The sequence below is a fragment of the Podarcis muralis genome, chromosome 15 (assembly GCF_964188315.1).
Source record: "Podarcis muralis chromosome 15, rPodMur119.hap1.1, whole genome shotgun sequence".
NCBI classification, from domain to species: domain Eukaryota; kingdom Metazoa; phylum Chordata; class Lepidosauria; order Squamata; family Lacertidae; genus Podarcis; species Podarcis muralis.
The window spans coordinates 16,656,219-16,682,857 of record NC_135669.1 but is presented as its reverse complement, the minus strand read 5'-3'; the positions used below and the strand labels follow the sequence as shown (position 1 = coordinate 16,682,857).

Genomic DNA, 26,639 nt, shown 5'->3' with positions numbered 1-26,639 from the left:
TTGTGGTTCCAATTCCATTTAATAAGTTAAAAGTCCAGCCCATCACACAGCAGTGGAACTTTCCAACATATACAAAGGTGCAGAATTTCACAATCATCCTTAAATATATTTTTTTTCTAGTCCTTTAAATATCTACACAGTTCCTATTTCTTTTAATCTAAACAATCTGGGGGTTACCACAATCCACCCACAGAGAAGGCCTCAGGTACAGAGGAGCCCATGTGTTTGGGGAGCAGGGGCATGTGAGCGTGGGCTCCATTTTGGGGGGTTTGGTCCAGCACCTGCACAAAGGTGAACAAAGGTTTCACAGCCTAGAAGGCAGTGACAGCTAAGCAGTAGAGGATGGTGGTCGGCTGGGGTTAGGGTGGGGAGACACAGCAGCTCAGATTCCCATCAAAACCCACCTCATGGAGCTCCTCACTGCCACCCCAAAACATGACTGAAAAAGCATTCAGAGATTTCTCCACCCCCTGCCTAGTTACGGCCCCTTCCTGCCTCAGGTGGGCAGCCATTACCTGCCCGTGAGTTCACAGCCTGCTCTCCTTCCTATTAAAATGGCAAGGATGAAATGAGAAACTCCTGGTGCCCTGGGAGAAAGGAAACTGAATGCAGATGGACAAGGGGTGAGCAGAGAAGGCGAAGGGACCCAGCTTGTTCCAACCTAAGTAATGTTCAAGGTGTTCCGCCCTCGCCTTCCTGCTGGTGCCTGGCAGTGAGACATTAACACTTCCTCTCCCTCTTCCCTATGCCACCAGCCAGGTTTGGTTTTCCTAACTCCAGGTGGAGATTGGGCTTGGAGGTTGGGGTGGGGCAGGGAAGGTGTTAAAAGACAAGGCCACAAATTGTTGCATTCAAAAGTTGACAAAACCAAGCGCTAGGGGAAAGTCCTTTTTTCCACAGGGAGAGACCGAAAGGGGAAGATGCCAGAACCTTAAATTACTATTTAGCCCCCTGCCCCAAGACATTCATCTGAGTCTGTCACATTTCATTCCATTCCATTGGAATTTTTTATCACATAATGCTGTTCCCAAGGGGAGACCCTCGTGCCCATTTCTCAGCTTGATAAACCCTGAGCAGTGGAAAGGTTCTCCCTAACCCCCACCCCGCCCCCATACAAGCTGTTGGCAGCACAGCGAGTGCAAGTCTGAGCTACTCAAGATACACATCCATACTGTGCTGTGCTCAGCCTGGGCTTTTTAATTATTTGATGGTCACTGGCTTGGAGATTCCTTCATTACCTGTATCCAGGGATCTCTATGTTTAATTTCCTCATCAAGCTACAGTATATATACACTGACCATCCAGAACCATCAGCAGCCTTTTAAAAGCGAAAAAGACCTGGGCTAAGGTGCCATGGCGATGAAGCCTCAACTCCTAGCATAAGGTGGGGCCAGGAACCTTCAGATGCCTATCTCAAGAACAGGAAAAAAACAACCCATTTAAAAGCCTCTTAAGAGGAGATGAACCCAGAGAGACCCATACCCATCTGCAACCAGAAGGCTTCCTCTGTCCGGATCCCTGACATCAATTTTTAAGTGCAAAATTTAAATCTGTCTGCATGCCCATCAAGTCTGTAGTGAAACCCTTGCATTTTTTATTTTTTTGCCAAGAACAATGTCTAGGTGCAGGCAACCCCTGCCAATCGTCCGGTTCAAGCATACCACCATTGTTGCGAATTTATGCAGCCCCAAGAAGCAAGCCTTATGAAAACCAGAATGGAAGAGTAAGTAGGAGGTTTGTTTGGTTTTTTACGACTGTGTTCCCATAATTTTTTTTAAGATTGTGATCCTGATCTATACCCCACTCAGAAATGCAAAAATGGCCAGGAGTGCAGAAAGTGGAAGAAGCCCCTGAACCCCTCTAAGGAACCCATGATTAGTGAACTGACAAATTAGGGAACACAGACAAAGTTGCAGTGTTCAAACTGGCTTAATTCAAGTGAAGGGGTTTCGCCCAGGAGGTAGGTAGGTAGGTGAAGGGGGGGGGTTAGGTGGTGAGGGGAGCAATGCACACAGCACAGTCTATCTTCACAGTTCAAATGGACTGGGGGGGGGCTTCAACTTGCACTGCTGCCACCACCCTCCCTCGGTCAACATGGGCAAGTGCAGCTATCAGTTTTCCCCGTGCACAAATGGCTTCCACAAGTATCTGCCTTCTCCATTGCTGAAATAGCCTTACAGGAAGATGCCAGGTGGACATCCCCTGGATAAGAACTGCCACCCCTCCCCATTATTATTTTTTATCCAATAAAGACCAATTCAAATAATTTGTTAAAATGCGGTGGAGTCCCTGGTCCAAGGCTGAGACAGCCACTGTGCAGGCAGATTGAGATGGCTAACTTGTTCCACACGTGAGCACTGGCACAGTACAGTCAAGTTGTTGCAGCCCTCCAGGTGTTGCTGGACTCCAACTCCTGCCCTCCTGGATCATTTGCCATGCTGGCTGGGCCTGGTGAGAGTTGTAGTGCAACAACAGGTTCTCCACTAGTGCTTTAGCAGGAAGGAAGTCTCTGGGGATGGGCAGCAGCTCACGATCTCCCTTTCCACTGTGTTCCTTCAGTACCAGGGCTAGGGAGCCCACCACCCATGACCCAGCTGGCTTCTGTGAGCTGCAGTACAGCAACAACTAGAGGATGACAGATTCACTATCCTGTCGAGCTGCCTTGGTCCGCATTGCCAGAAGTCTCTCCACAGCACACCCTCCAAGAGGATTTCTCCCCATAGTTTCTTCCAACCCCAACACAGAATCCAGCCTCTTCAGCCTCTGCCACTTTGGACCACGATGGAGACAGAGACCCCAAAACTAAGAGGGATGGAGGGCTACCTCCAGCCTACAATGGTGACAGAGGGGGGCTCCAGAGGGGACAAGGAAGCCACAACTGCAGCACAGCAAGGGGTTGCCTAGGTATGCTTTGCACTGCAGAACAAGCCATGGATTGCCAAAAGGATGCAGCTGGCCTCGTGTAGGGGAGGACGATGGCAACTTCGCTTGAAGACACAAATTCGAGGAAAAATGAAAAATGGAGGGAGTGGACACCATGAAGCCAGAGGCTGCCAGTGGCCCGGCCATTGATGGCCAAGCCTTTCCTCTGCAGAACTCACGACAGGATTGCTTGGATCCATTAACCCCACTATGGCTGGGCTTTTCCAGCATCTTCCTTGGACTAAAATGCCCTGCAGTCTCTGCTTCCAAGAAAAATACATTTTGTCTCGGGCAAGTGTCTTCCGCAATTGTTGCAAAACCTGAGTACTGACTTTTTGGATGACCCAAGAGTTCATTTCCTTACCCCCCCGCCCCGCCCCCACCCCTCATCTGTTTTCAGTAAGCTGCAGGGAGGGACCAGCCCAGCCTAAGCAGATCCCTCCCTCCCTCCCTCCCATCACACACACTGCCTGTCAGGATCTCTGGTCACATCCGGCAGGATTTTACAAAAGGTGCTGCTCAACTTCACTCAGGTACACACAAGGCCTCATTTCGGGAGAGCTGCTTCAGCCCTCTGCCCTACTCAGAGTCAAGCACAAGTTTCTGCTGGAGTCACCTTTCTCCGGGCTCAAAGGGAGTTGGGAAGCCGTTTCCTGCAGCACCGAGTTCTCTTCCATGCCCTGACGCAGGGCAGATCAGCAACAGTCCTTCCACGTAAGCTAATCCCAGTTTGTCAGAGAGAAGGTTCAAAACACAGAAAGGGCCACTTCTTTCTATAGAAGGCAGAGGCCTCTCCCTGCCCAAACACTGTGCAGGGTCCCCTTCTCATCTTCATAAAACACATGCCAGGTAGGAGCCAGTGGCAGCAGATGCCTCTGTATCAGAGGACCGCAACTGGGAGTTCCTACTATGGAGACCTCCGTTGCCTCCATGGAAGAGGAAAGAAGCCACTGGATTGCTCAAGGAGGCTCATCCCGTTTGACATGTCCACACAAATCGGGCAAAGGCCAGCAGCTTAGCCAGATAAGCTGGCATCAATTGCTACCTCATTCCGTGTAACCGTGTCTTAACACAGGCCCAGCACAGAGAGAGGGGTTCTTGTTAAGCCAACCACCAAAGTCTTCTCCTTCGCGCACTCCCAGGATTTCAAATTCAGGCTGAAGGTAGCGTGGGGGTCTGCATCCCCCGCCACGCCAAGACAGAGCACACAGATCAGCTACAAACAGGGCCATTGTGTGCCATCTGTTCCTCCGGGAGGCAGCGGCATTCACAGTAGCTACGTGGCAAAAGCTCCAAACATCAAACACCAACCATCCAGGTAGGCTCTGGAGGAGAGAGGAACTGGGCTGTGATGTAGATACGGAGTGGGGAAAGCTTCGACAAAAGGGGGCTCCTGGAGAACACTGTTTGACCACTGACGTCTCAGTGCTTGTCCATGGCCAATGTACTCCCGTTGGCCTTGGGTTTAGGCTTAGACTTGAAGGAAAAGCGCTTGATGAGGCGCCGAGAGAAGCTGCCAGATTTTTTCCTGCCAGAGGAGCTAGCACCGGCATTGGGCAAGTCATCATGAGACTGGCTGAGGCCGGCTTCCTTCTGCTTGTTCTTCCTCCGGAAGATGAGTTTGGTGCCGCTCCGGAGGAAGTTCACTGCAGCGGGAGAGAGAAACACGTGAACATCCAGGGGACTCTGCCACATCCCATGCCACCACCCTAGCTTCTCCGACGCCAAAGCAACCGGGTGAAGCTCTGTTGATGTTCTGGGCACCCCCTGGGCACACACTCAGCCTCACCTTTGTGATCTTTCAAGCTCCTGGTCTCCAGAGCACCTGTCGAGCCTGTTTCGGATTCCACATCCTCCAACGAGGGCCTTTCGGAGATGTCCGAGCGCGTCGTCTCATCCAGCTCCCTTTGGGCAGAGTATGAGGCTTCCAGCTGCTGAGTGGCATCAGTGATGCTGTGCCCATATTCAGATATGCCAGTCGCCATGGAGTCATCCTGGAGAGTGGCCTCCAGCGAAGCAGCGTAACCAAGGGAGAGAGCCATCTCGTCTTCAGCAATTGGTACCTGGGATCAGGTTGGGTTGGTGAGTGAGAAGAAGAGTTTGGATTTGATATTCCGCCTTTCACTCCCTTTAAGGAGTCTCAAAGCGGCTAACATTCTCCTTTCCCTTCCTCCCCCACAACAAACACTCTGTGAGGTGAGTGGGGCTGAGAGACTTCAAAGAAGGGTGACTGGCCCAAGGTCACCCAGCAGCTGCATGTGGAGGAGCGGAGATGTGAACCCGGTTCCCCAGATTACGAGACTACCGCTCTTAACCACTACACCACACTGGCTCTCAGTGTGACCACTACACCACACTGGCTCTCAGTGTGTCAGAAGAATGATCCAACAGAAGCCAAAAGTAGTCACTGTCTCCCTGTCCCCACCCTCTGATCGGAACCACCTCTTCCACCCACTTCATCATTCGGGGCTTCCTAAGAAAGGATGGCTGACTCCAAGCAAGTAGATAAGCAGTTACCTTGGAAACTCCTGAGATGATCAGTGTACTTCGCTTTGTCGGGGTCTTTTTGGCAGGTTTATTGGTCAAATCTGTCAGCTGCCTGATTGCCGTCTCGGCCACTGGGTCCAAGCCATTGGACACATGGCTGCTTCCTGGAGGAGACACACAGATATGCATAGATATATGAGAGTTATCGTATTGATTTATGGGGCAAGTGAAAAAGGTGTGGAAGACCTTCCTTCTTTGCCACTCCTACTGTCTAGAGCAGGGCAGGGGCTCTCAAACTTGGGTCCTCCAGCTGTTGTTGGACTACAAGTCCCATCATCACTAACTAGCAGGATCAGTGGTCAGGGATGATGGGAATTGTAGTCTACGAACAGCTGGAGACCGAAGTTTGGGAAACACTGGATTGGAGGTCCAAACTGACCGGAACAGATGTTGAAGTGTAGCCTGTTTTTAATATACAAGGTGAGCCAGTTTCTGCACTCTGTTTCCACCCCATCTTTCCTACAAAGGAATTCAGGGTGGCGTATGGGGCTCTTGCTCCCTCCCTTTCTCCCACCCCAATTTTATCCTCTGAGCAATCCAAGTAGAGGATTGCAGAGGTGGCGGTGACTGGCCCAAGGTCACTAGGCCCAAAGGACTCTTCAAGCATTCCCCTGGCACGAGGTGGGGCAGGGAAAGGGATGCCACTTGGCCTAATCCAGGGGTCAGCAAACTTTTTCAGCAGGGGACCAGTCCACTGTCCCTCAGACCTTGTGGGGGGCTGGACTATATATATATATTTTTTTTGGGGGGGGGGGGGAATGAACTAATTCCTATGCCCCACAAATAACCCAGAGATGTATTTTAAATAAAAGGGCACATTCTACTCATGTAAAAACACGCTGATTCCTGGACCGTCCGCGGGCCGGATTTAGAATGCAATTGGGCCGGATCCAGCCCCTGGGCCTTAGTTTGCCTACCCATGGCCTAATCCTTGCAGCTCTTTGTAGTGTGGTCGAGGACAAAAAAAAAATGGCTTCCTGGTGACTTACTACTACTGCAGGGGGAAGAGCTGGGACAGCCATTTTCTGGAAGCATCGTGGTCACTTTCTCTGTCACTTCCACCTTCGATGGAGACCTTGAGGGTGAATCTGGGCTCCAGAAGAAAAGGGGTGCAAAATCAGCAAACCAGGTCACAAGACCCAACAGATGCTTCACACACACACACACACAAACAAACACACCCTTTCCAGGTTTTCTGACAATAGGCATGCGGTTCACTTGCTGGGGAGGTGGAAGACTCCCTGCCCTGATAGAACTCAGTATCCAGTATCCTCAAAGCAGGCGTGCAGTTATACGCCAGAGTGGTACTGCTGCACAGGACCCAATATCCAAGGGAAGGCAGGGACTTCAAAGCAGAGGGGTTGCTATATAACCCAACAGCCCTGAAGGAAGCTGGCCATTTGCATCGGGAGAAATCCTTCCCTACCCACCAAGTATGTTTTGCCTGAAAGCGTTGGATGAACTTTAAGCCAAGGCTCACGAGAGCTCAGCCCCAGAAATAGATATCCACACCAGGGACAAGTAAAAGCAGTGAGGAGGTCCTTCAGTCTCTCACGGCACTTGCTGCCAAGTGCATCTCCTTTACAGATCGGTCACCAGCTACTTGCTGCATCTTTCCAGATCCTGGATAAGATGCTCTGTTTCCAGGCAGGTGTTACTCCCATCACTATGGCCCATTTGGCAAACAGGCTGGGTTCATAATAAATGGCTGGGGCCTCTCCAGCAACTGCAGGTCCCTCTTGGCTGCCTTTGCCGTTCCAGAGGAGCAGACAAAGCAGCACCACTGCACTTGTGAATGCATTAACACTCTCTCTCTCTCTCTCTCTCTCTCTCTCTCTCTCTCTCTCTCTCACACACACACACACACACACACACACACACACACACAGGGTTGTGCACACCCTAAAAGAAGGATCCCCTTACCAATCTTGCAGTCCATTTTGGGCCTGGACTGGATGGTAGTGACCGTGGTGACGATGGTCCCGTCAGGCATGATGGTGCGGTCCATCTCAATCTTTTTGGTGGGGGTGATGCTGGTTCGCAGCGAAGAGGCCAGCTGGAGCTCCGGCAGTTCCTGATAGAGCAGCTGCCAAGAGAGCCAGATGCAAACGCTTCAGACAGACAGGTGGGGTCACATGGACACACACTGGGGGTGGCACTCAGCTCAGCAGCTCCCCATCAGCAGAACCAGCTTCCCTCCAACAGCGGGTGATCTTCTTGCCCCAGAACAGGAAGAGACCAGCACCCCAGAACCTGCCTGCTTTGCTCTTTCTGCAGACAAATTGCCTGACATAAAGTTGGCCTGGCCTTGGGAGAGGGATTTGCATGCAGAACAATAACAACAACAACATTTTTATCATTTATTATCATTTATTGAATTTATATACCGCCCTATACCCGGAGGTCTCAGGGTGGTTCACATAAATTATTTATATTTATATTTATATTTATATTTATATTTATATTTATATGCCACCAAACTGGTAGGCGGCTGCCAACAGAATACTAAAAACACAATGAAACATCAAACATTAAATACTCAGGTTTCACTTGCAGCCTCTCCAGGCAGAGCTGAGAGAGACCCTGGCCCTGGCCCAAAACTCTGGAGATGCGCTGCCAGTTAGTGTAGGCAATATGAGCTAGATGGACACAAAGGTCTGACTCAGGATGAGGCAGCTTCCAATTGGTTCACTGCGAGACAAGGGTCCGTGCCTCTCAAGGGACTGTGGCAACATCAAGGAAGGAGGCTGGTGCCTGTGGTTAATGGCTCTGAAGCAGGGGTGGGTGTGGGCGGGGGACCTTCCAGTAAGTTGCAGCTGGACCACTTCGATCTCAGTCCCTCGCTTCTCCCTCCCCAACATCAGCATACAGAATCTCAAACTGAAAAAGGGGAAGCCCTGCAGAGGCCGCTGGTTATTCTACTCCAGAGATTCCTGCATGGAGTTCTTGCCCCTTCTGCCTGTCACTTCACACTTCACCTCCAGTGCAACGGCTGCTCCTGCAGGCAGCTTCCTGACAGTTCCGGGGGTCAGTGTGTACTGCTTCTGTCCCCATGGCTCTTTAGAGGGGGAGTCCAGCGGGATAGTGGCAAATCCCAAGAGCACATCTGCAAGAGAGAAGCAACAAAGAGGGAACACAAGTGGAGATTCTCCTTGGTTCCAGGCGCTGGCAGCAGCCCATGCTATTCCAACTTAAATCATAGAGCATTGTAGAGTTCAAAGGGATCCCCAGCGGTCATCTAGTCCAACCCCCCCAAATCACTGATCCCTTCTTCCAAGTCAGTCTCCAACCTAGCTGCTCCCACTGCCCACTCATCAATATCTAGCCACCACTTCTCAGTGTCCAGCCAGCCCCTGACACCTCATTTGAGAGCCGCCACCATGCCCAGCAGCCTTGGCCACCCGCAGGTCACAGCAATCTTCAGCTCCATGGCCGGTCCCAGAAAATACTTACCTTCTCCAGAACTGCTGCTCCCAAGCACACTCAGCTTCAGCTCTCTGCTCCTCGGCCCAAGCTCCCTGTCCAGGCACAAGAAGAGGAAACAGGCATAATAATAAATAATAAATTTTATTTATATCCCGCCCTCCCCAGCCGAAGCTGGGCTCAGGGCGGCTAACAACAATAAAATAATACAACATTCTAAAATCATTCTAAAAACTGCATTCAGCAGTTTAGAACATTCTCCCTCTGCAAAACACGGGCTCCCTTTCCCATCCTCAAATTTGAGATCCATGAGTAGTGCTCTCCAGAGTAAGAGGGGAAATGGAAGAGCACCATTTGGGGACAAAGATGAAGGCCTGCTCTGTCCCCTCTGGGTAGAGGTGCTGAAGGGAAAGCATTGAAGTGGTGCAGCAGGACACCCAATCCAAGGAAGCTGGCTGCAAACCAGGGATGGCGCTTCCTACTCCAGAAAGCCCTTGGGTTCTGGCCAGCCAACACACCCTTCCCCAAATATGCAAAAGAACAAAAAAGTGCTGCTCCTTACAGAACAAGCTTGTCTGTCCACTCCACTTCGGCTGCAGGGCCGGAGCTACTGGCTGGCACCAGCTTCGTCCTCTTCAGCTGCCGAGGGCTGTCCAGCTCTGCCACGCAGCACAGCTGCCCACTTCCTAAAAGGGGCACAGAGCAACATTGGGGCAAGGCCATGCAGACACCTGATAAGCCCTGGGAGGGGCTGCCCAGAAAGAAGCAGCAATAGGGGCCACTCGCTGAGCATCAACATGCTGAGCAGGGATTTGTCTGCCCAGCCCAACTCATCTGGATTCCCACCCAGATCTTCAGCACATGCATGGCGGACTGGAAAGGAAACCCCCACTCCTAAAGTCACCCATCCCCTGAAATCTGGCTCTCCCTTCAGAGTCTTAACCCTTTGAAAAGCTCCAAGCAGGTGGCTATGTAGGGATGCTGCTTACAGGATCACCTTAACCCCTTGGCAAGAGGCCTGCTTGGTTTTGCAGGTGAGAGGATACAGCCAATGTTGGGTCTTCACACCTAGCCCAAAGTTGGCCAGGATGCTCCATGCCATGCCTTCAAACACAGGTGCTCACTCTCACCCTGCAGAGCAGCCAAAGGCCTGGAAACATCTCCTGTTCCTGCATCATACCTCGAGTCTCCTCAGAGCCCAAGTGCAGAGCTCGCAGATGCTGGAGAAGCAGCTTGGGCACCACTGGAGCAGCTGTGCTGGATGGAGACCCCTGGGAAAGTTTATTGCAGGACACCTGAGATAAACAAGGAAGGAAAGCACATGAGCAGGGAACCACTGACTAATGCATTCCCATCTCTCTCAAGTCATGAATGGGGACCTGCAGAGGTGGTTGGACCACAATTCACATCACTCTCAATCATTGGCTATCCTATCTAGGCTTGATGGGAGCTGGAGTTCAAAAACTCCCCATCCTTGCTGTAAAACCAAATGGCTGACAATAAATGCCAGCTACATCCAGGGGTGTGGATAATAATAAATAATAATAATAATTTATTATTTATACCCCGCCCATCTGGCTGGGTTTACTCAGCCACTCTGGGCAGCTCCCAACAGAATATTAAAAGCACAATAAAACATCAAGCATTAAAAACTTCCCTAAACAGGGTTGCCTTCAGATGTTTTCTAAAAGTCAGATAGTTGTTTATTTCCTTGACAACTGATGGGAGGGCGTTCCACAGGGCGGGCGCCACTACCGAGAAGGCCCTCTGCCTGGTTCCCTGTAACCCCACTTCTCGCAGGGAGGGAACCGCCAGAAGGCCCTTGGAGCTGGACTTCAGTGTCTGGGCTGAACGATGGGGGTGGAGACGCTCCTTCAGGTATACTGGGCCGAGGCCGATACCAAACTCCCCCACTCATACTGGGCTAGAAGGAAGAGTCCCCTCACTCAACAGCAAAGAGGCAATTTCCTCCTGGTCCCAAGTGGGGCTGTCCATGAGCTTTCCCCTACCACTACCCCCTTACCCAACCCTGCAATCACACAGCAATCCCATGTGGGAAAGACACACCAATGTGGGAAAGATCTTTACCGCATTGCTGCCAGCTACACAGGCCTTCAGATTCACCATCATGGCAGGCTGAGTGCTGACGACGGAGTCCTCAATCAGGTCCTTTATGGTGGACAGGTCCACTTTCCCGTCATTCTCCTGGATCACAAAAATAAGGTCAGAAAACAAGCCCAGAAGGTGGGAAAGACTGCATTTTTTGCAGAGAAAGTCCCCCCTTTGCAGGAAGGTTAAAAAGCACCTGCAGCCAAAGGGAGGTGTCACACTCAAGACTTCCACTGAACCCAGGAAAGGAGCTTCTATCAAGTGTTCCATATATATATACTCTGTCTGTCTGTCTGTCTCTCTCTCTCTCTGTGTGTGTGTGTGTATAAATTTTTAAATTAAATTTTCTGTTTTACAATTTAAAATACTATTTTAAACATCCTTAAAGTATCAATGGCTCCCCTTCTCCTCTTTCCATGGTTCATTTTGCATATCTTAATCCCTGTATATTTTACTAAAACAAAACCATTCAGTATTCCACTATTGTATCCATCAAAACTTATTTACACTGTTGAATTTACTTAACGCTGCCAACATTTTCAAGTGTACACATTTTCCCCATATATTCAATAAACGTTTTCCAATCTTCTCTAAACGTATGTTCTTCTCTTATTCTATATGTTAAATCTGCAAGCTGCGCCCTCCACTGACCCCGGGAAAGGAGCTCCTATCAAGTGTTCCTATAGCACCAGCTGGGTGCCGGGAGTTGTAGAATACAAAGCTTTCATCTGAGCACCCCACGCAACGCTGGTCCTTCCAGGGGCGTCCTGAGCAGGTTGCAGAAATGGCCCCACTGAAAAGCAAGGCAAGTCTGGCAGCACTTTCCTATGCAAAGATGTCTCATGTTATGGAGAAGCCACTTTTGCTCCCTTTGCATCACGTTCGGCAAGCAAGCCCATGTAGGTTTGCTTGAAAGACAGGGACATATGTCCACCCTGCTGGAGCATGGAGGTGAGCCCAGGACAAGCACAGTAGTGAGTTTGGTTCTATTACTGATGGCTGGAATCAGAGTAACAGATTTTCAGCATGCTGCATGTCTTCATTAGCTGACCAGAAGTGGCTGGTAGGTGAAACAAATTAATTCTAGTTTTGTCCCTATCCTCCTCCCTTTTGAGCTCTACAAGGGGCCAAGGAGGAGGAAGCTGATAGCCAATGCTGATATTTGTAAGGAAGAAGGCAGGCAAGTGGGGGCTGGCTGAAGGCAAATGGGGAAGGCACCCCCCCCCCAATTTGCCCTGATGGAAAAACATCCACTGCTTATCACTGCTGACTATTTGTGTTAAGAGCAATACCGCTTTGCAAAGGGTCACCAATCAGCTTCTGCACAATCTGTACTTTTAACTTCCCTCTGACCTCGCTGGTTACAATTCCAGCCCCCCATTACCACCGGCACCACCACTCCCCCACGTGTATATATATCACTGCAGTTTTTAGGAGAAGGCTCCAGGCACTGCATGAAGTGGGCTCTAGGCCCTTAAAGCTTTCGGCATAATGAACTTGTTGATTTCGCCAAGTTGCTTTGCTGCTTCTGCTGCAATCTCACTAGCCTTGCACACACGGTAGCCAAATGAGGGGTGTGCCACTGAGCTTTCTCTAGCAGGAGGGAAGAGTTCTAAAGCAGCCATGTGTGTGGAATCAGGACCGGTGGAGTCCTCTGGCTCCCCCTTGCAGGACAGGCAAGTGTGACCTTCCAACCCAGCTTTCCTCATCTGTTTGCTCACTTCACGCAGCTGGAACCTTGGAACGACGGACAGGTTCAGCTCTGGTCTGTCTTTGAATGCCCAGGATACCAGCAGCCCTTCATCGTGAATTTCCTCCAGGTGGATCTCCAACTGGCCCAGGTAAAAGAAAAAAAAAGTCTCATCGTCACCACCACCACCATTATCTGCACAAAGATATTTATACCCACCTATTTTGTATAATCTGTAGGCTGGCAATATTCATCTAAAACCACCCAAGTAAACAATATCGCAACCCAAGCTTTTATGCAAAATAGACTTAAGCAAAATAGGCAGAGGCCTCTACCTGCAGACCCGCCCAGGCACAAATCCTGCCAGTAGCAGCCTCTGCCCACAATAACTCAGAGGTTGGCCCAGGGCAAACTCTCTGGCAGGGGGGGAAACACAGAGTGGTGGAGTGGGCAGGGGTGGGAAGGAGAGAAAGCCCCAGCCCCCAGCCCCACAGTTACCTGGGCCTGCAGCACAGCCAAGGTGACATGATAGGTGTCCATGGAAACGGCAGCTGGAGACTGCTGAGTGACTGAGACAGGGAACTGCAGGGTGCTGGCAGAAAGGTGGCAACACAACATCTGGAAGGAGAGCCAGGAAGGGAGAGACGGTCATTGTGCCCAGCTGGAGGGCCAGCTAGAAGGCAGGTGACAAAGAGCAGCAGGCAGGGAAGACGGTTCATGGGAACATTCAGGGGTCCGTTGTTACCACTATGCCCAGTCCCAGACACCTCCATTTGGGCACAGCTAGGGGAGAATGATTCAACCTCCCTTATGTTTTTATATGTGCTGGAAGCCGCCCAGAGTGGCGGGGGAAACCCAACCAGATGGGCCAGGTATAATTATTATTAATTATTATTATTATTATTATTGAAGCTTTTAATGTTTGATGCATTACTGTATTTTAATATTTTGTTGGAAGCCGCCCAGAGTGGTTGGGGAAACCCAACCAGATGGGCCGGGTATAAATAATAAATTATAATTATAATTATTTTCCCAACTACATCTCTCTCATTTTATACATAAACATAAACCCTGCACTCAAGCATGTGGCCTTGGAAGGAACACCTCCCCCCCCCCCCACCATTCCCCCTTGGATGCTTATGGTGCGAAGTGGGGGACACGCATTCTCTCCACAGCAAATGTGTTTCTCCTCATGCCTGCTGACAATCATGGGTTCTCTTCTGATTTCCTGCCCAGATTCTGCCCTGGTCCTCTCCATGTCACGGCAGGAGCTTCCAGCCTCTGCTGCTGCGGCAATTAAACATTCATGCAAGTCCCACTGCCTAGATCCTGCACAGAACAGCTAACTCTTCTTTGATCGCCTGTTGGCCTCTGCTTGTTCCTTGTGATGCTCCTTGCTATCTTTCCTTCCCTGTCGCTCTCACACCATCTCTCTCTAATCACTACTAACTTCTCCTTTTGGACCTTTCCTGACTCTTTCCTCCCTCCCGGTCCCTGGGAGTGGGGGTCTTAAACATCACTAACCACAACTCAGCCCTTCACGCAGTGAAATGCGTGAAGCCGGGAGGAAAGTTGGGGGGGCAGTTCATTTGGCCATATACAGAGTGCACTCCCATAGCTCATGCCCACATGCCTCAAATTATGGGGTTTTCTGTGGCTCCATACTTTGTTTTATATATATATTTTAACATATCAGTTCCAACAGTCATACAACATATCTTCTCATCTTATACAACGTTTTAGACTTCCGTCAACACCTCTGATGATTTTTCGTTCTTTATCACTTATTCTGAATTTCTGAATTTCTATATTGCATTTAATTATTCTTAAATAATAATTCTTTTCATAGTCTTTCTTGTTATATTTCAAATAATCCACCTTACAAAACTTGTTGCAGTCCTACTAGCGTAATCTCTTCATCACAATTTTCAAATAGTTCATATATTTATTCCAGTCCTCTAAAAATCTCTGATCCCGCAGGTTTCAAATCCTTCCTGTTAATTCATCTAATTCTGCATAGCCCATCAACTTCATCCTCCATTCTTCTTTCATCGGTAATTCTTCTTGCTCTGTGGCTCCATACTTTGAGGGAGTCATCATGTTTGACCTTCTCCAAAATATTCCCTTTCAGATTCTCTGCCTCACAGCCCCACTGTCTATGGGGAATCCATTTCAGACAGAGGGCCACACATTCCCTTCTAGGCAGCTGCTAAGGGCCACATGCCAGTGGTGGGTGGGGCCAGAAGAAAAGTGGGTGGAGCAACAGATGTTATTTTGACTTCCATACAGTAGGCTTGCTTCCACACATACTCAAACATACCCCTCTAATGTCCACCCAGGCAAGCAACAGGCAAGCAACAATATCAAAGGGCACATTCCAGCATGGGGAAAAACTTTCAAGGAGGACATGGAGCAGGATCTGTCAGGGGTGTGGCCTAGGAGAGTCCCAAGGGCTGGATAGAGAGGCCTGCAAGGGCCGCATTCTACCCATGGGTCTGAGGTTTCCCATCCCTGGTCTAGGCTCTTGGTTGAATGTTAGACTGGTAGTTTTCAGCTGGTATGTTTTCATCTGACGCTGAAAGGGTCAAGAGCATCTGTCAGGCGGTCCGTGTAGCTCCAGAGGCTGCCAAATCTTCCTGCTCATACTAAACAAAGCTGGGCAGGCCCAGGGCAGGAGCCCTTTTAAGCAACCACGATTTCAGGAGTGCAAATTAACACAAGAATCTGCAATGCAAAAACAGAGCCTGAGCATTGCAAAGAATGGCAGGAAGAGGGCAGTGCAGCTGTCTGGATCAGGGCGGCTTTCCAGCGGTTTGATTCTGAGCACTGAAGACCAAGGTGAAGACCGGCTAGCAAATTCCCATTGGCTTTCGCTGCCCCCCCCCCCCCGATCTAACATTGTGCTCCCCTCTAAAGGTGGTGGCAGGGAAAAGTAACAGCACAAGGGTCAGAATGCGACAGCAGCAGCCTACCATACTGCGATCCGACTGGTCCGTGCACGTCACGTGGTCAATCTTGACAGCCGGTAGTTGCTGAGGACTCTCCTCAAATGTAATCTGGACTGAGCTCTGGGTCAAGAAGAAAAACTTGTTACTCCCCAGGCTGGGAAACCCCAACACAAATAGTTGAAAATGGGTGCATATCTACAAGGGCAAAGCAAGCCTTGCCACACCAGCCATGGCACAGGGGATGGGCAGAGGCATTTCACAAGGCTCACGGACCACCAAGGAATCCCCTGCAAGCATCCAGATGTTGCTGTCCTCCAGCTCCCATCAGTCCAAGGCAATGTCGCCAATGGCACTGTAGGAGTCTGGCAGCATCTGCAAGGCCACTGTTTCTCCACCTCTGGCTTATGGACTCAGAATTGACTTTCAAGCCAGTTATTTCCAATTCTCACTCCATAGAGATGACCCTAGTGAGTTGGACCTCCCTACTGAGTTATAGTCCAAAGAAGCTTGCAAACCCCCAAGGTAAAGGTAAAGGCACCCCTGACCATTAGGTCCAGTCGTGGCTGACTCTGGGGTTGTGGCGCTCATCTCGCTTTATTGGCCAAGGGAGCCGGCGTACAGCTTCCGGGTCATGTGGCCAGCATGACTAAGCCGTTTACCTTCCCGCCGGAGTGGTACCTATTTATCTACTTGCACTTTGACGTGCTTTCAAACTGCTAGGTGGGCAGGAGCAGGGACCGAGCAACAGGAGCTCACCTCGTCATGGGGATTCGAACTGCCGACCTTCTGATCAGCAAGTCCTAGGCTCTGTGGTTTAACCCACAGCGCCACCTGCGTCCCTTAGAGAACCCCCAAAGGAAGCATCTAATAATAAGGCTTTGCATTTGTACTGTATAACTCTTCAAAATGTTCAAAGTGCTTCACATACATTATCTAGTTGGACTCTTTACAACAACCCTGTAAGTTAAATCTGTATTATTGTCCCCCCACCCGGGAGCCAGGTGCATTTTGCGACTGGCATGAGTCCAATTGCAACCACCTGGAGAACTCTGGATGCCAGGTTGACAGCTGACATTTCCATCTGGCTGACCCTTCCAGCTTTCTTAAACAGCTAAGCAGAAGAGCTTATTTATTACATGTATATCCTACCTTTTCCACCAAGGAGTACATGGTTCATGCCATGCCCCCATCCCCAGTTAATCCCTCCAATGACCCCATGAGGCAGGTTAAGAGGCTGTGACTGGCTCAAGGTCACCCAGTGAGCTTCATGACTGAGCGGGGAATTGAACCCTGATCTCCCAGGTCCTAGTCCGACACTCTGACCACTACACCACCTATGGGGCAGCTCTATAAATCAAGCAGGTAAGTAAATATGGTGAAAACAAAATGTCACTTAGAGAAGGGTCTGAAATATTCTCCTTGAAGCTTGCATTTGTTTTATTCTAGATTGTTTTATTTGATGTTTTAATGTGTTGTAAACTGCTTTGAGATTTTTTTCCTTTAAAATATAAAGCAGTTTAGAAATTAAACGGATAATAATATATCACCACAAAAACACTCTGTTGTGGCATCCATAACCTAGGTTTAAGATGCCATTTGGCAATTCACTTATATATCTGATTTTCTAACACTGCTCCCCCCCCCCCCCCATAATTCAGTGGGGGAAAGGAGAAAACTTGACTTCACTGCAGAAGTGAGAATGAAACAGGAGTATTCCAGATTCAAGTGGTCCTGGGTTAGAGGGAGGGAGGACCACACAGGATGCAACCATAGTTTCTGGCAGGGATTGTGTGCAGTTGAATAGAAACACAATGGGGAAATTTGGCAGGTTAAGCTTCCCCCAGATGTAAGCAATCAGAAGTCTGTGCTATTTTGACCCGATAAGCACCATGCAGAAAACTAGATCAGGCAGCTCCGAATCAATAACTCCTCTAACAACAGCCCTGCAGTGGTTGCCTGTTTGGAAAGAGAAGAGATTGCTGTGCCCTGCTGGGCAGTTCCTGGCAACAAGGCAAAAGCGAAGGCAGGAAAAAGAGAGTTCTGTGCTTCACAAGCAGCAGGGAGAGTTCCCAGTTTGCTGCAGTTCCTCCTCTCAAGGTATTATTTACTGTGTGCCCAGCAGCCAAGGAACTGCTGTGAAAGCAGCACTCCCCTCCATTCAAATCTCAGATCCGTAGGCTGGCCAAGGCAAGCAGGTTAAGCAAAGGCAGAGTTGCCATGGGAGCCGGGGGGGGGGGGGAGCTGGCCCAGCAAGTGGCAGCACAGAGGCTGCCTCCGCACTCGGCAGGACCCTGGCAGTCACGTTGGACAGTCTCTGAGCAACTAGAGGCAAGGAGAGGCTGGCTGGCTGGCTGCTGCCCTCCAGTTTGTTGAAGTGCCCCTTTCCCTGGACGCTGGAGTCCACTTAGGCAGATCCACTCACAGCCTTTCTCTGCTGCCACCAACTTGGGGAAGGAAGCCTCCGCTCTCGTGGCTGGGACTCTCCCCAAACAAGCCTTGATCTCCAGGGAGAAATGCAAACATTGGTTGCTGGCAGTGAATTCCACTCTGCAAGAGGGCTTACTGTGGCAGCCCCAAGAAAGCAGCTTAGCCCAACCTGGAGCAAAACAGGTTTGGCTGGTCAGGTGCCATTGCCCTGCAGGGAGAGCAAGGGAAGGCCGCCCTGCCCCCAGTCAGAGGCACTAAGACCATCACCTTCCTTGCCAGTCCAAACAGACGCTGCTGCAACCTTCCTCCTCCCTCTTCCCCAGCCCATTGAAGCACACAGCAAGGAAGGGCAGCTCTTCCCTAGCCCTTGGGGTTATTCAGCTCTCTTGTTGATCCAGCCACAAAACACATCTCCGCCAAGGCCTTCTGGACAATTCCTGGATCCAGAACAAACTCTTGGTCCTTAGCAAAGCTGCCTTATAATGAATCAGACCATTGGCCCATTTAGCTCAGTGCTGCCCACACAGACTGACAGCAGCTCTCCAGGGTTTGAGGCAGGGATTCCCTCCCAGCCTTACCTGGAAATGCTACAGTACCTGCATGAAAACCCTGTGCTCTACCACTGAGCTATTCGGGCCTTTCAGGCCATACTCCCTTCCCCATCAAACTTTCTGCAGGCATCTCCCAAGACATCCCTGCCCAGCTCCTCCCGCTCATTCCTCCATCTGCTTCCAACAACTCCACCCATCTGGTGGCCCTCAGAGCACCTGTATGTTCCTTCTAATCCTTCATCATGATCCACTTGTTCTACATGGCCTTTGGCACCATCCCTCAAGTCCTCTCCTCCCCTTCTGAAAACCAAGGTCATATAATTGGAGACACAACCTCCTATCCATGAGTTTCACTTCCACCTTGTCTTCAACCTTTAGCCTGCCCAGGTCCCTGCCCAGAAAGACTTCACAAAGCACCACAAACACTGAGAGCATAACAACCAACAACCCGGGCAGGTCTCCCCAGAGAGACACAGGTACACCTTCAGAGGATGCTAAGACATGCCCCACCCCCCACAAATCAGCGCAAGCCTGTTGTGTGGATGCAGATTGAAGCATCTCTTTTTCACAAGGTTTTGGCTTCCCTGGGATTAATCTTCCCCCAACCAACAACAAAAAAGCCATTTATATTTATAGTATGCCACACTCTCTGGGAGAGACCAGCCTCACTCTGGTCGCCTGATTCCTTGACAACCTTCTTCAGCATAACGTATTTATTTCTAATTTCCAAATGTCTTTCTGCATGACTGCATCATTAAATATCAGGGTGGAAAACCATACAAATAATCACGAAAGTGACTGGCTAGTTAAAGAAAAAGAAAGAAAAAAATGTGAACAGCTGCACAGCATAATAAAGCCAAGAGGCGCATGGAAGTTAGCAGCATGAATGCCTGCTGAATCTCTGCTGGAAGCATGTTCCCAGCTCATGGGACAAGTGAAACTAAATGCCTGACTTCTGATTGAGGCTGGTTGGACCTGTATACCACAGGGGACAACTATAACTGTGCTCTTGCAGATGATCAAGCAGTGATACAAGGGCTCAGATGGTCCTCAAGGTATGCTGGACCCAAGCTGTTCGGGGCTTTGTGCATCAACACAAGAGCCTTGAACCTACCCAGGTAGCTCATGGGCAACCAGTAGAGATATTTTAGCAGAGGCATCACATGCTGTCAGCCACCTGCCCTCACCAGCAATCTAGTCACTAGCTGGAGTTTCCAGACACATTGCAGTAATCCAGTCTAACGCATCGACTACAATGGGTATCAGGAGGCTTCAGCAGCTGTTTGCTTGTCTTGTGGAGTGGAGCCCATTGTGACCAACTTGGTGAATCCATGACTTTTTGTGTGGAGCGGCGGAAGGGGGTCTTGTGGCTCTTCCGTAAGCCAAGCAGGTATAAAACCCAGAGATCCATTCTGGAAGGGAAGCACCTTGGACAGCAGCCACCTCTAGCCTCCAGGTTTCTGAGGGCAGTAGCTCCAGGGCACCACTGCTCAACTGGCACAGAGGGCACAAGATCAATCGTGAGCCTCCATTCTCTCCAAACGGTGCCTCTTGTGCCAGCTCATAACTAGAAAAGGCCTAGAGATAGGTAGGAGGTTTGGATTTGTTCCGAAAAAGGAAAGTCACAGAAACAGAAACTGGATAAAGAGAAGGCAAGCATGCAGGGCTATCGGGGTCTCTAAGCCACAAAGTCCCTAGGATGGAGGAGAAAGCAGCCCAGTCCTGCCCTGCTCCAGTCAGCTCTGAGCACCATCAAATGACTCACACAAGTTCTCCGAATTGGCAAAATTCAACAACATTCTGACCAGGGCAATTAAACACTTTAAAGCTTGGAGATGGAAGTTAAGTCAAGCCCTTTTCATTGTGGCCAGTAGAGGTCTACTGTCAGCCTTACCATGATGCTGACAGTATCATGTCTTCACAGCGACAGAGACATTCAAACCATCTCAGGCCACCATGTATGTTGCCAACTCTATTTTATCTCACGTAAACTGGCTCAGTATTAGGCAGCTTCCAATCTGTCTATCATCTGCCCCAGTACTGTCTCTTTTGACTGGCAACAGCCCACTGGAGATGTCAAGAGCTGAACCTGATCACCTGGTGAAGGCCAAGCAAGTGCTCTGCTACTACTGAGCAATGCTCCTTCTCCAAAGGGCACAAATGGTGATCCCTGGACTGCTCTAACAAGAGAAGGAGCAGAAGCCACCATCTAAAAGAAATGTGAGAATTTAACACAAGAGAAAACAACCGTAAGATGCAATCAGGGCTATTTTTCTAGAAAAAGAGGTGCTGGAGCTCGCCACAAACTTTCCCCTTGTTCTGTAAGAATGGCATTGGTGCTCACCTGAGAAGTGCCAGAGCTGAGCTCCGGCTGAAAAAAAGCCCTGGGTTAAATAAAAATGCAAGCTAGGAAATATACAGTTGGTTTCTGGTATGGTTTCATTAAAGCCAACAAAAATTAAAAACTGGGAACATGAAAAATTATGAGAATTCTAAACCCATTACTATTGGACTGATGTGCCTGGAAAGCACAGCAATATCAAGAGAACCAGCAAAATCTAGAACTCTTGAATACTCAGAATATTCAGGAAGGGACAGAAAGCCCTGCAGAGTATGACCCAGTATTTAGGTTTCTTCTTTCATAAATTAACCCTAATCTGGTTGTGTAGGGTTCCCTGCATGCCTTCCAGAAATGCTGGGATGCACTGTCATCTGAACAGGATGCTTGTGAACAACAAAGACTGCTATTTCACGAGTCCCAAGAATGTGATTCCCATCTGCTTGGGCAGCAATAATGCTTTAAGTCATTAAAATATGAGCAGGAAAGATGACAGAAGTTCGTTGAGTCAGCTGTCTGTGGTAAAGCACTGGAAGATGTGAAGCCCGATGCCTCAGTCCCAAAAGGAGGAACCTCACACTCCCAAATGCAAACAGAGCTTGGCCTCAAACAGAATGGGAATGGCTCTTGCTGTCTCCTTCCTGCACATGCTGGTGGAGAATTAGAGGGAAAGGTTGAGGCAAAAGATGTAGAATATTAAGTCTAGTGCACTGGGAAATGCTAAAAGGGAATGAGAGGTGGGGGGAAAGAGGAAGAGGAGTTCCACATACATACACATCTTTTCCACCCAGCACATTTTTAAGGATTTTCATTTTCATGAAACTAAAATTGTTAGCCGCCCTGAGCCCAGCTTCGGCTGGGGAGGACGGGATATAAATAAAAAATTATTATTATTATTATTATTATTATTATTATTATTATTATTATCCAGTTCTCATTAGCTCTCTCTCCCCCCAATCATCCCAGGGTTTTTGTTTTTTCCATAAAATAGATTTCTGTATGGCTTCTCTACAATTCAAATTGCTAAGAGGGGAAAACTGTGACATCAGAAGGAGCTAAAAATAATCCTATCCAGAGGGGACCTGAGATCAGTTGCCTCCAAAAGAACATTTATCCCAGATTCCTCTTGGATTTTTAGAGGGAGAGAGAGAAGTTTTCATCACTGATTGCACAGAGAAGGATCCGGCCTTAAGCCCCTCCTTGCTCCCCAGATGAAAGATCATCATCATCATTGTGGATTAGGCGGGGGGGGGGGGGATGGGGGTTAGAGAGAAAAAGCTTCTTATTAAGAGGCCAGAATGTTTTCAGTGGCAAATCACCAAAGCCCATCGGTACTCTGCTAAAACTGAATTTCACCTATGTTAAACGAGAGGGCTTGACAGGTAGTACAACTGATCACTCAACAGTGTACAATTCCTATTCCTAAACATGTCTCTTTTTTGTTTTAGCTTATTTTGATGGTTTAAAATCATCTAGAGGACACAAAGGAGATGACTCGGACAAGCACAAAATGATCAAATACCAAAGGAAAGTAACCAGTCTAATTTAAAACCATGAAAAAAGCTGGCATTGAAGAACTCTCAGGATCAGACTTTGGACAGCCTCCGGAGTAACAGAGCTCTGCAGGTGTTGAGAGTGCCCTGTGGTGCCCTTGCCATCTGGATCCAAGGCACCAATGATAGAGACACTCTCAGATAAGCAGAGATAACAGCAGCAGCAACATCAGCAGCTGTTTCTCAGGTATAGAGCACTGAGCTCCCATTTAAGCTCGCACCATCATCCATCAGCCCTGTCATTGGGGAAATTTAAGCAACGCCAGCAGGATCCTAAGAGGCCTTGAGCAGAGCAGCCTCCTCTTTGAAAAGAAGCTCCACAAACAGGGTCGGTCCCTTCTGGAGACCCCCCAAGCTTCTGCCTATCCTGAAAAGCTGGAGGAGTTGCACCACTATCCTGGAAACTGGTTGCCAGCCATGGAATATTCCAGCTATGCCAAGAGAGCCCAAGCAGACATGCAAGGCAGGTTGTTGGGACCACAGAGGAAAGATGGAGCAAGCAACTGGGCTTAGGATGCTCTTTAGCAAAAAATAAAAAATAGGAATGCTTTGGTGTCTCATATTTGTCAGCTTCCTTACATAATATCTGTAATGAAAAAGGACCCCAATACCTACATGAGGTTTGGTCACATGAAACCTGTTTTTGAGACCATACAAGCACCTCACAAAGGGCAGGAAAGGCTCCTGCCCGGTTTCTCACGCTGATCAGCTGACAGCTTGCAAGCGTGATTAGGTTTCCGCCCTGCCGCTGCAAAGGTCATTACTGGTTGCTCTTTCAATCTGGCTCCGGTTTAAAATTCAGATCTTGCGGAAACAGCTAGAGCTGCCATCTTTATTCTATTCCTTTTGCTTCTAACGTTGCCTCCCACCCGTGAGCTAGTCATGCCTGCTCCCTTATCAATCTCCTCACTCTGGCTAGTTATGAGCAGATTTCTCAAGTAGGTGGGTGTGAACCTAATGCATATCCTGAGTTCTTCCAACAGGCTTCTTCACCTAAGAGGATTTTTTTGCCTGGGAATATGTCTAGTGCAGGAAACCATGCATATAAATCATAACATATTTATATTCTGTTCTATATGGTTACAGAAGCATAGACTTGTAGAGTTGGAAAGCACGCTGAGGATCATCCAGTCCAACCCCCGAAATGCAGGAATATGCAGCTGTCCCATACAAGGATCGAACCTGCAACCTTGGCATTCTCAGCACCATGCTCTAACCAACTGAGCTATCCTGTGTGTCCAAGAAAGGCATTTATGGCTCCCAGCCTCTGTACAGGTAGCAAAACAGAGAGGCACCTGTGACGTGGTATGGAGCACAGCAAACAAATTGGAATGGGTACAGAGGACGCCAAAAAAGACGGAATGGAAAGCAAGTTGTCCCCTGAGGAAAGCTTGAAGGAACAAGGTAGGTTTAGCTGAGAGAGGGGGAGGAATATGGGAGTACAGTACTCTTTTTGCAGGCAAGAGGCAAAGACTGGCGTTCTCTGCAGCTCCAGAAGGCAGGGCTAGACGGAATAACCTTACATTACAGGAGGGGAGATTTGGGCTGAAAACGAGGAGAACCCTTTGGATTGTAAGAGCAGCTTGGAAACAGAACCAGCGACCCTGGATGGGTGGCTGGGCTCTCTCCTGCTGGAAGTGCTTGAACAGAGGCCACCCAGGGAGGTGGGTGCAGCAGCTCTGGATTTCCAGCACTGAAGAAATGGTGCTGGAAAAGGTGTCCCTCCCTAGTTCTAGGTACACAGAAGACTCCCAAGGAAGAGCCACCAACTCCCAGAGGTCACCATTACTCCAGTTTTAGAGATCACAAGTACCGGTTGGCCCACATCTACTATGCACGTTTATGATGAAGCAGCCCTGCGCTGGCTTAGACTCACTCTCTCCATCAACATATTTGTAGCCACACCAAATAGGGCGACAGGAATGCAACAGTATCAGAAGACAGCTTGCATTTCCTTTAACAGGATGCTGCGTGCGATGGGTGCTGGGGCAGAAGAGACTCAGCAAGAGAGGGAAAACTCACACAGAAAGCCTTTGGTTGGGAAGGGGGAAGATCCAAGCGAAGACTGAAGCAGAAAGCCCTTATAGATACAGGACCTTCACCCCAACACCGCCACAAAGGAAGGTGCTTTCTGGCCATACACAGCTGGGAAGGAGCACGCCTGCTGCCACTGCAGTTTTCCTTTGGATTTGGTATAATTTACTTTAAACAAGATGCAAGTGAAGGTTTCAGTTTGCACTGGGAGGAGTCAGCCTGCCCTCTTGTACATACCAAAATGTCACTGCCCAGGCAGCCAGGAGAGTGGGGTGCCTTCCCATTGTGTTAATATGCCTTCTTAAAGAGCAGCTCCCCGCCCTGCCCCGCCCCCGCAAAAAAGGAAGATGAACCCAACTCCACCCTGTTATCAGTGCAATGCTCTTTAGTGTAATTCTTTGTATTTTGCCCTTGTTTGCAAACTTTTGCCACCCCAGAAGGAATTGTAGTGACCTTTGGCTGATGTAATGAAACGCTTGATTATGTTGTTTACAGAAACACCAAGGAAGAGGGTTTGGTTCCAGGAGCCTGCCAGCTGGAGTCCCGGCACCTGCAAGACTGAGAAGCCCAGGAACTTTGATGCGCAGATCCCTGGAGCCGCCCCCACCCCAAGCAACCTCATGCAAGCGGATGGCACAAGCATCCCTCTCCTCCCCTACTTCTTTACTGGTGCCAGAGTCAAACTGGTTTACTCTCCAGGAAAAATCATGACTGACTTTCCATTTTTTCCCTTTTTAATGGAATAACGCCCCCCCCCCATTAAAAAAACGCATTTCGAAATTAGAGGAGGGGGAGAATGCGCGAAACCTTTTATACACCAATCGGAAGGGAAGCAGCTTTGGGGGCTTTTAGGGTTCCCAAAAGGAGAAAGGAAAGGCACATACAAGCAAGAAATAAAAACTTTCGCCTCCCCTCCCTCTCCGAAGGACAACACCACCTAGAGGCAAAGCGACCCTGCCCCGGTCGTTGCTGCTGCCCTAACCTCTGGGGGGAATTGGCCTGGCCGGGGTGGGTGGACAGCGCCGGCGAGGAACCTGCTGCTTTGCACAGGGCAAAATGCGGGGGCGGAAAGGGAGCTCTTGGCGAAGGCGGCGGCGGCGACAGGGCAGCATCATGGGCAGAAAGTGGAACCCGCACCGCTTTCGTCTTTGCTGCTGCGTTTGGCTCTCGGGCTGAACCACCGGCAGGACTGGGGACCGATCTCTGAACACGTGCAGAGCGCCTCCCTCTGGGATCGGGTGCCACCTCGCGCAGGCTTCAGCCTGGGACGCCCCTTTCTCCGCGGGGTCCGGCAGTGCCGGGAAAGAGCAGGCAGTCGAGGAAGGCTGGCACGATGCCCAGGTGGCTCACCTGTCACCCTCTCGGTGTCACCCTCCGAGGGCGCTGCCCAGACGCACCGCTTGCCCCCCCCTCCACACCGGGACCCCCTGGGGCCAGGCAGTCAAGCGCCTGCCCCCGCAGCCTGGAGAGGGGTGAGGGTGCTGCTGCCAGGAGACCCGGTCCCCACCCCACCCCCGTCCCGCCCCCCGGCCTTGCTTACCCCGTGCCGGCGGGCCTGCTCGTTGAGAGCTCTCAGCCAGGCTCGCTGCCAGTTCTCGCGGAAGGCTCGGAAGGCGAAGAGCGACGCCAGCAAGCCGCGGGCCCCCGCCGCCGCCCCCTCGGAGCCGGCCGCTTCCCGGGCCGAGCCCAGGCGCCGCAGGGATGCCCAGAGGCCGGCGGCCGCAGCCGCAGCTCGGCCCCGCGACGGCGACGGCGCCTCCTTCTCCGGCCGGCGCCGTCCTCGCCACAAGCCGCGGGCGAACTGCAGGAGCCAGGCCGAGACCGTGAGCAGCGAGGCGGCGAAGAGCAGCACCAGCGCCGCCCAGCCCAAGCTCAGCCCCGGCTCCGGCTCCGGCTCCATGGCGGTGGCTCACGGGGCGTCGCGGCACATCGCGCTCCCTCCCGGGCAGGGGCGTCGAGGAAAGACAGCCGCTTCCTGCCTCCTTCCGCGCCGGCTTCCAGCTACAGGGGGAGGCGCGCAGCGCTCTCCTTCCTTCCTTCCTTCCTTCCCGACGGTGCTGGGCGGAGCGCGTTGGAGCTGGAGACGAGCTGCCCTCG

The 26,639-nt window shown here is 50.2% G+C and overlaps 1 protein-coding gene across 1 annotated transcript; it reads right to left on the bottom strand.

Annotated features, from left to right (window-relative positions):
• Positions 1-26,581, bottom strand: C2CD2L (C2CD2 like). Its single transcript, XM_028707823.2, has 14 exons — positions 26,083-26,581; positions 15,664-15,759; positions 13,190-13,309; positions 12,723-12,833; positions 10,981-11,097; positions 10,073-10,187; positions 9,455-9,578; positions 8,923-8,987; positions 8,448-8,575; positions 7,393-7,555; positions 6,459-6,557; positions 5,440-5,573; positions 4,712-4,985; positions 1-4,568 (listed from the first exon to the last, which is right to left on the bottom strand). The coding sequence occupies exons 1-14, from the start codon at positions 26,440-26,442 to the stop codon at positions 4,345-4,347; spliced, it is 2,130 nt and encodes a 709-aa protein (XP_028563656.2). The 5' UTR covers positions 26,443-26,581; the 3' UTR covers positions 1-4,344.
• Positions 26,582-26,639: the final 58 nt, after the last annotated feature.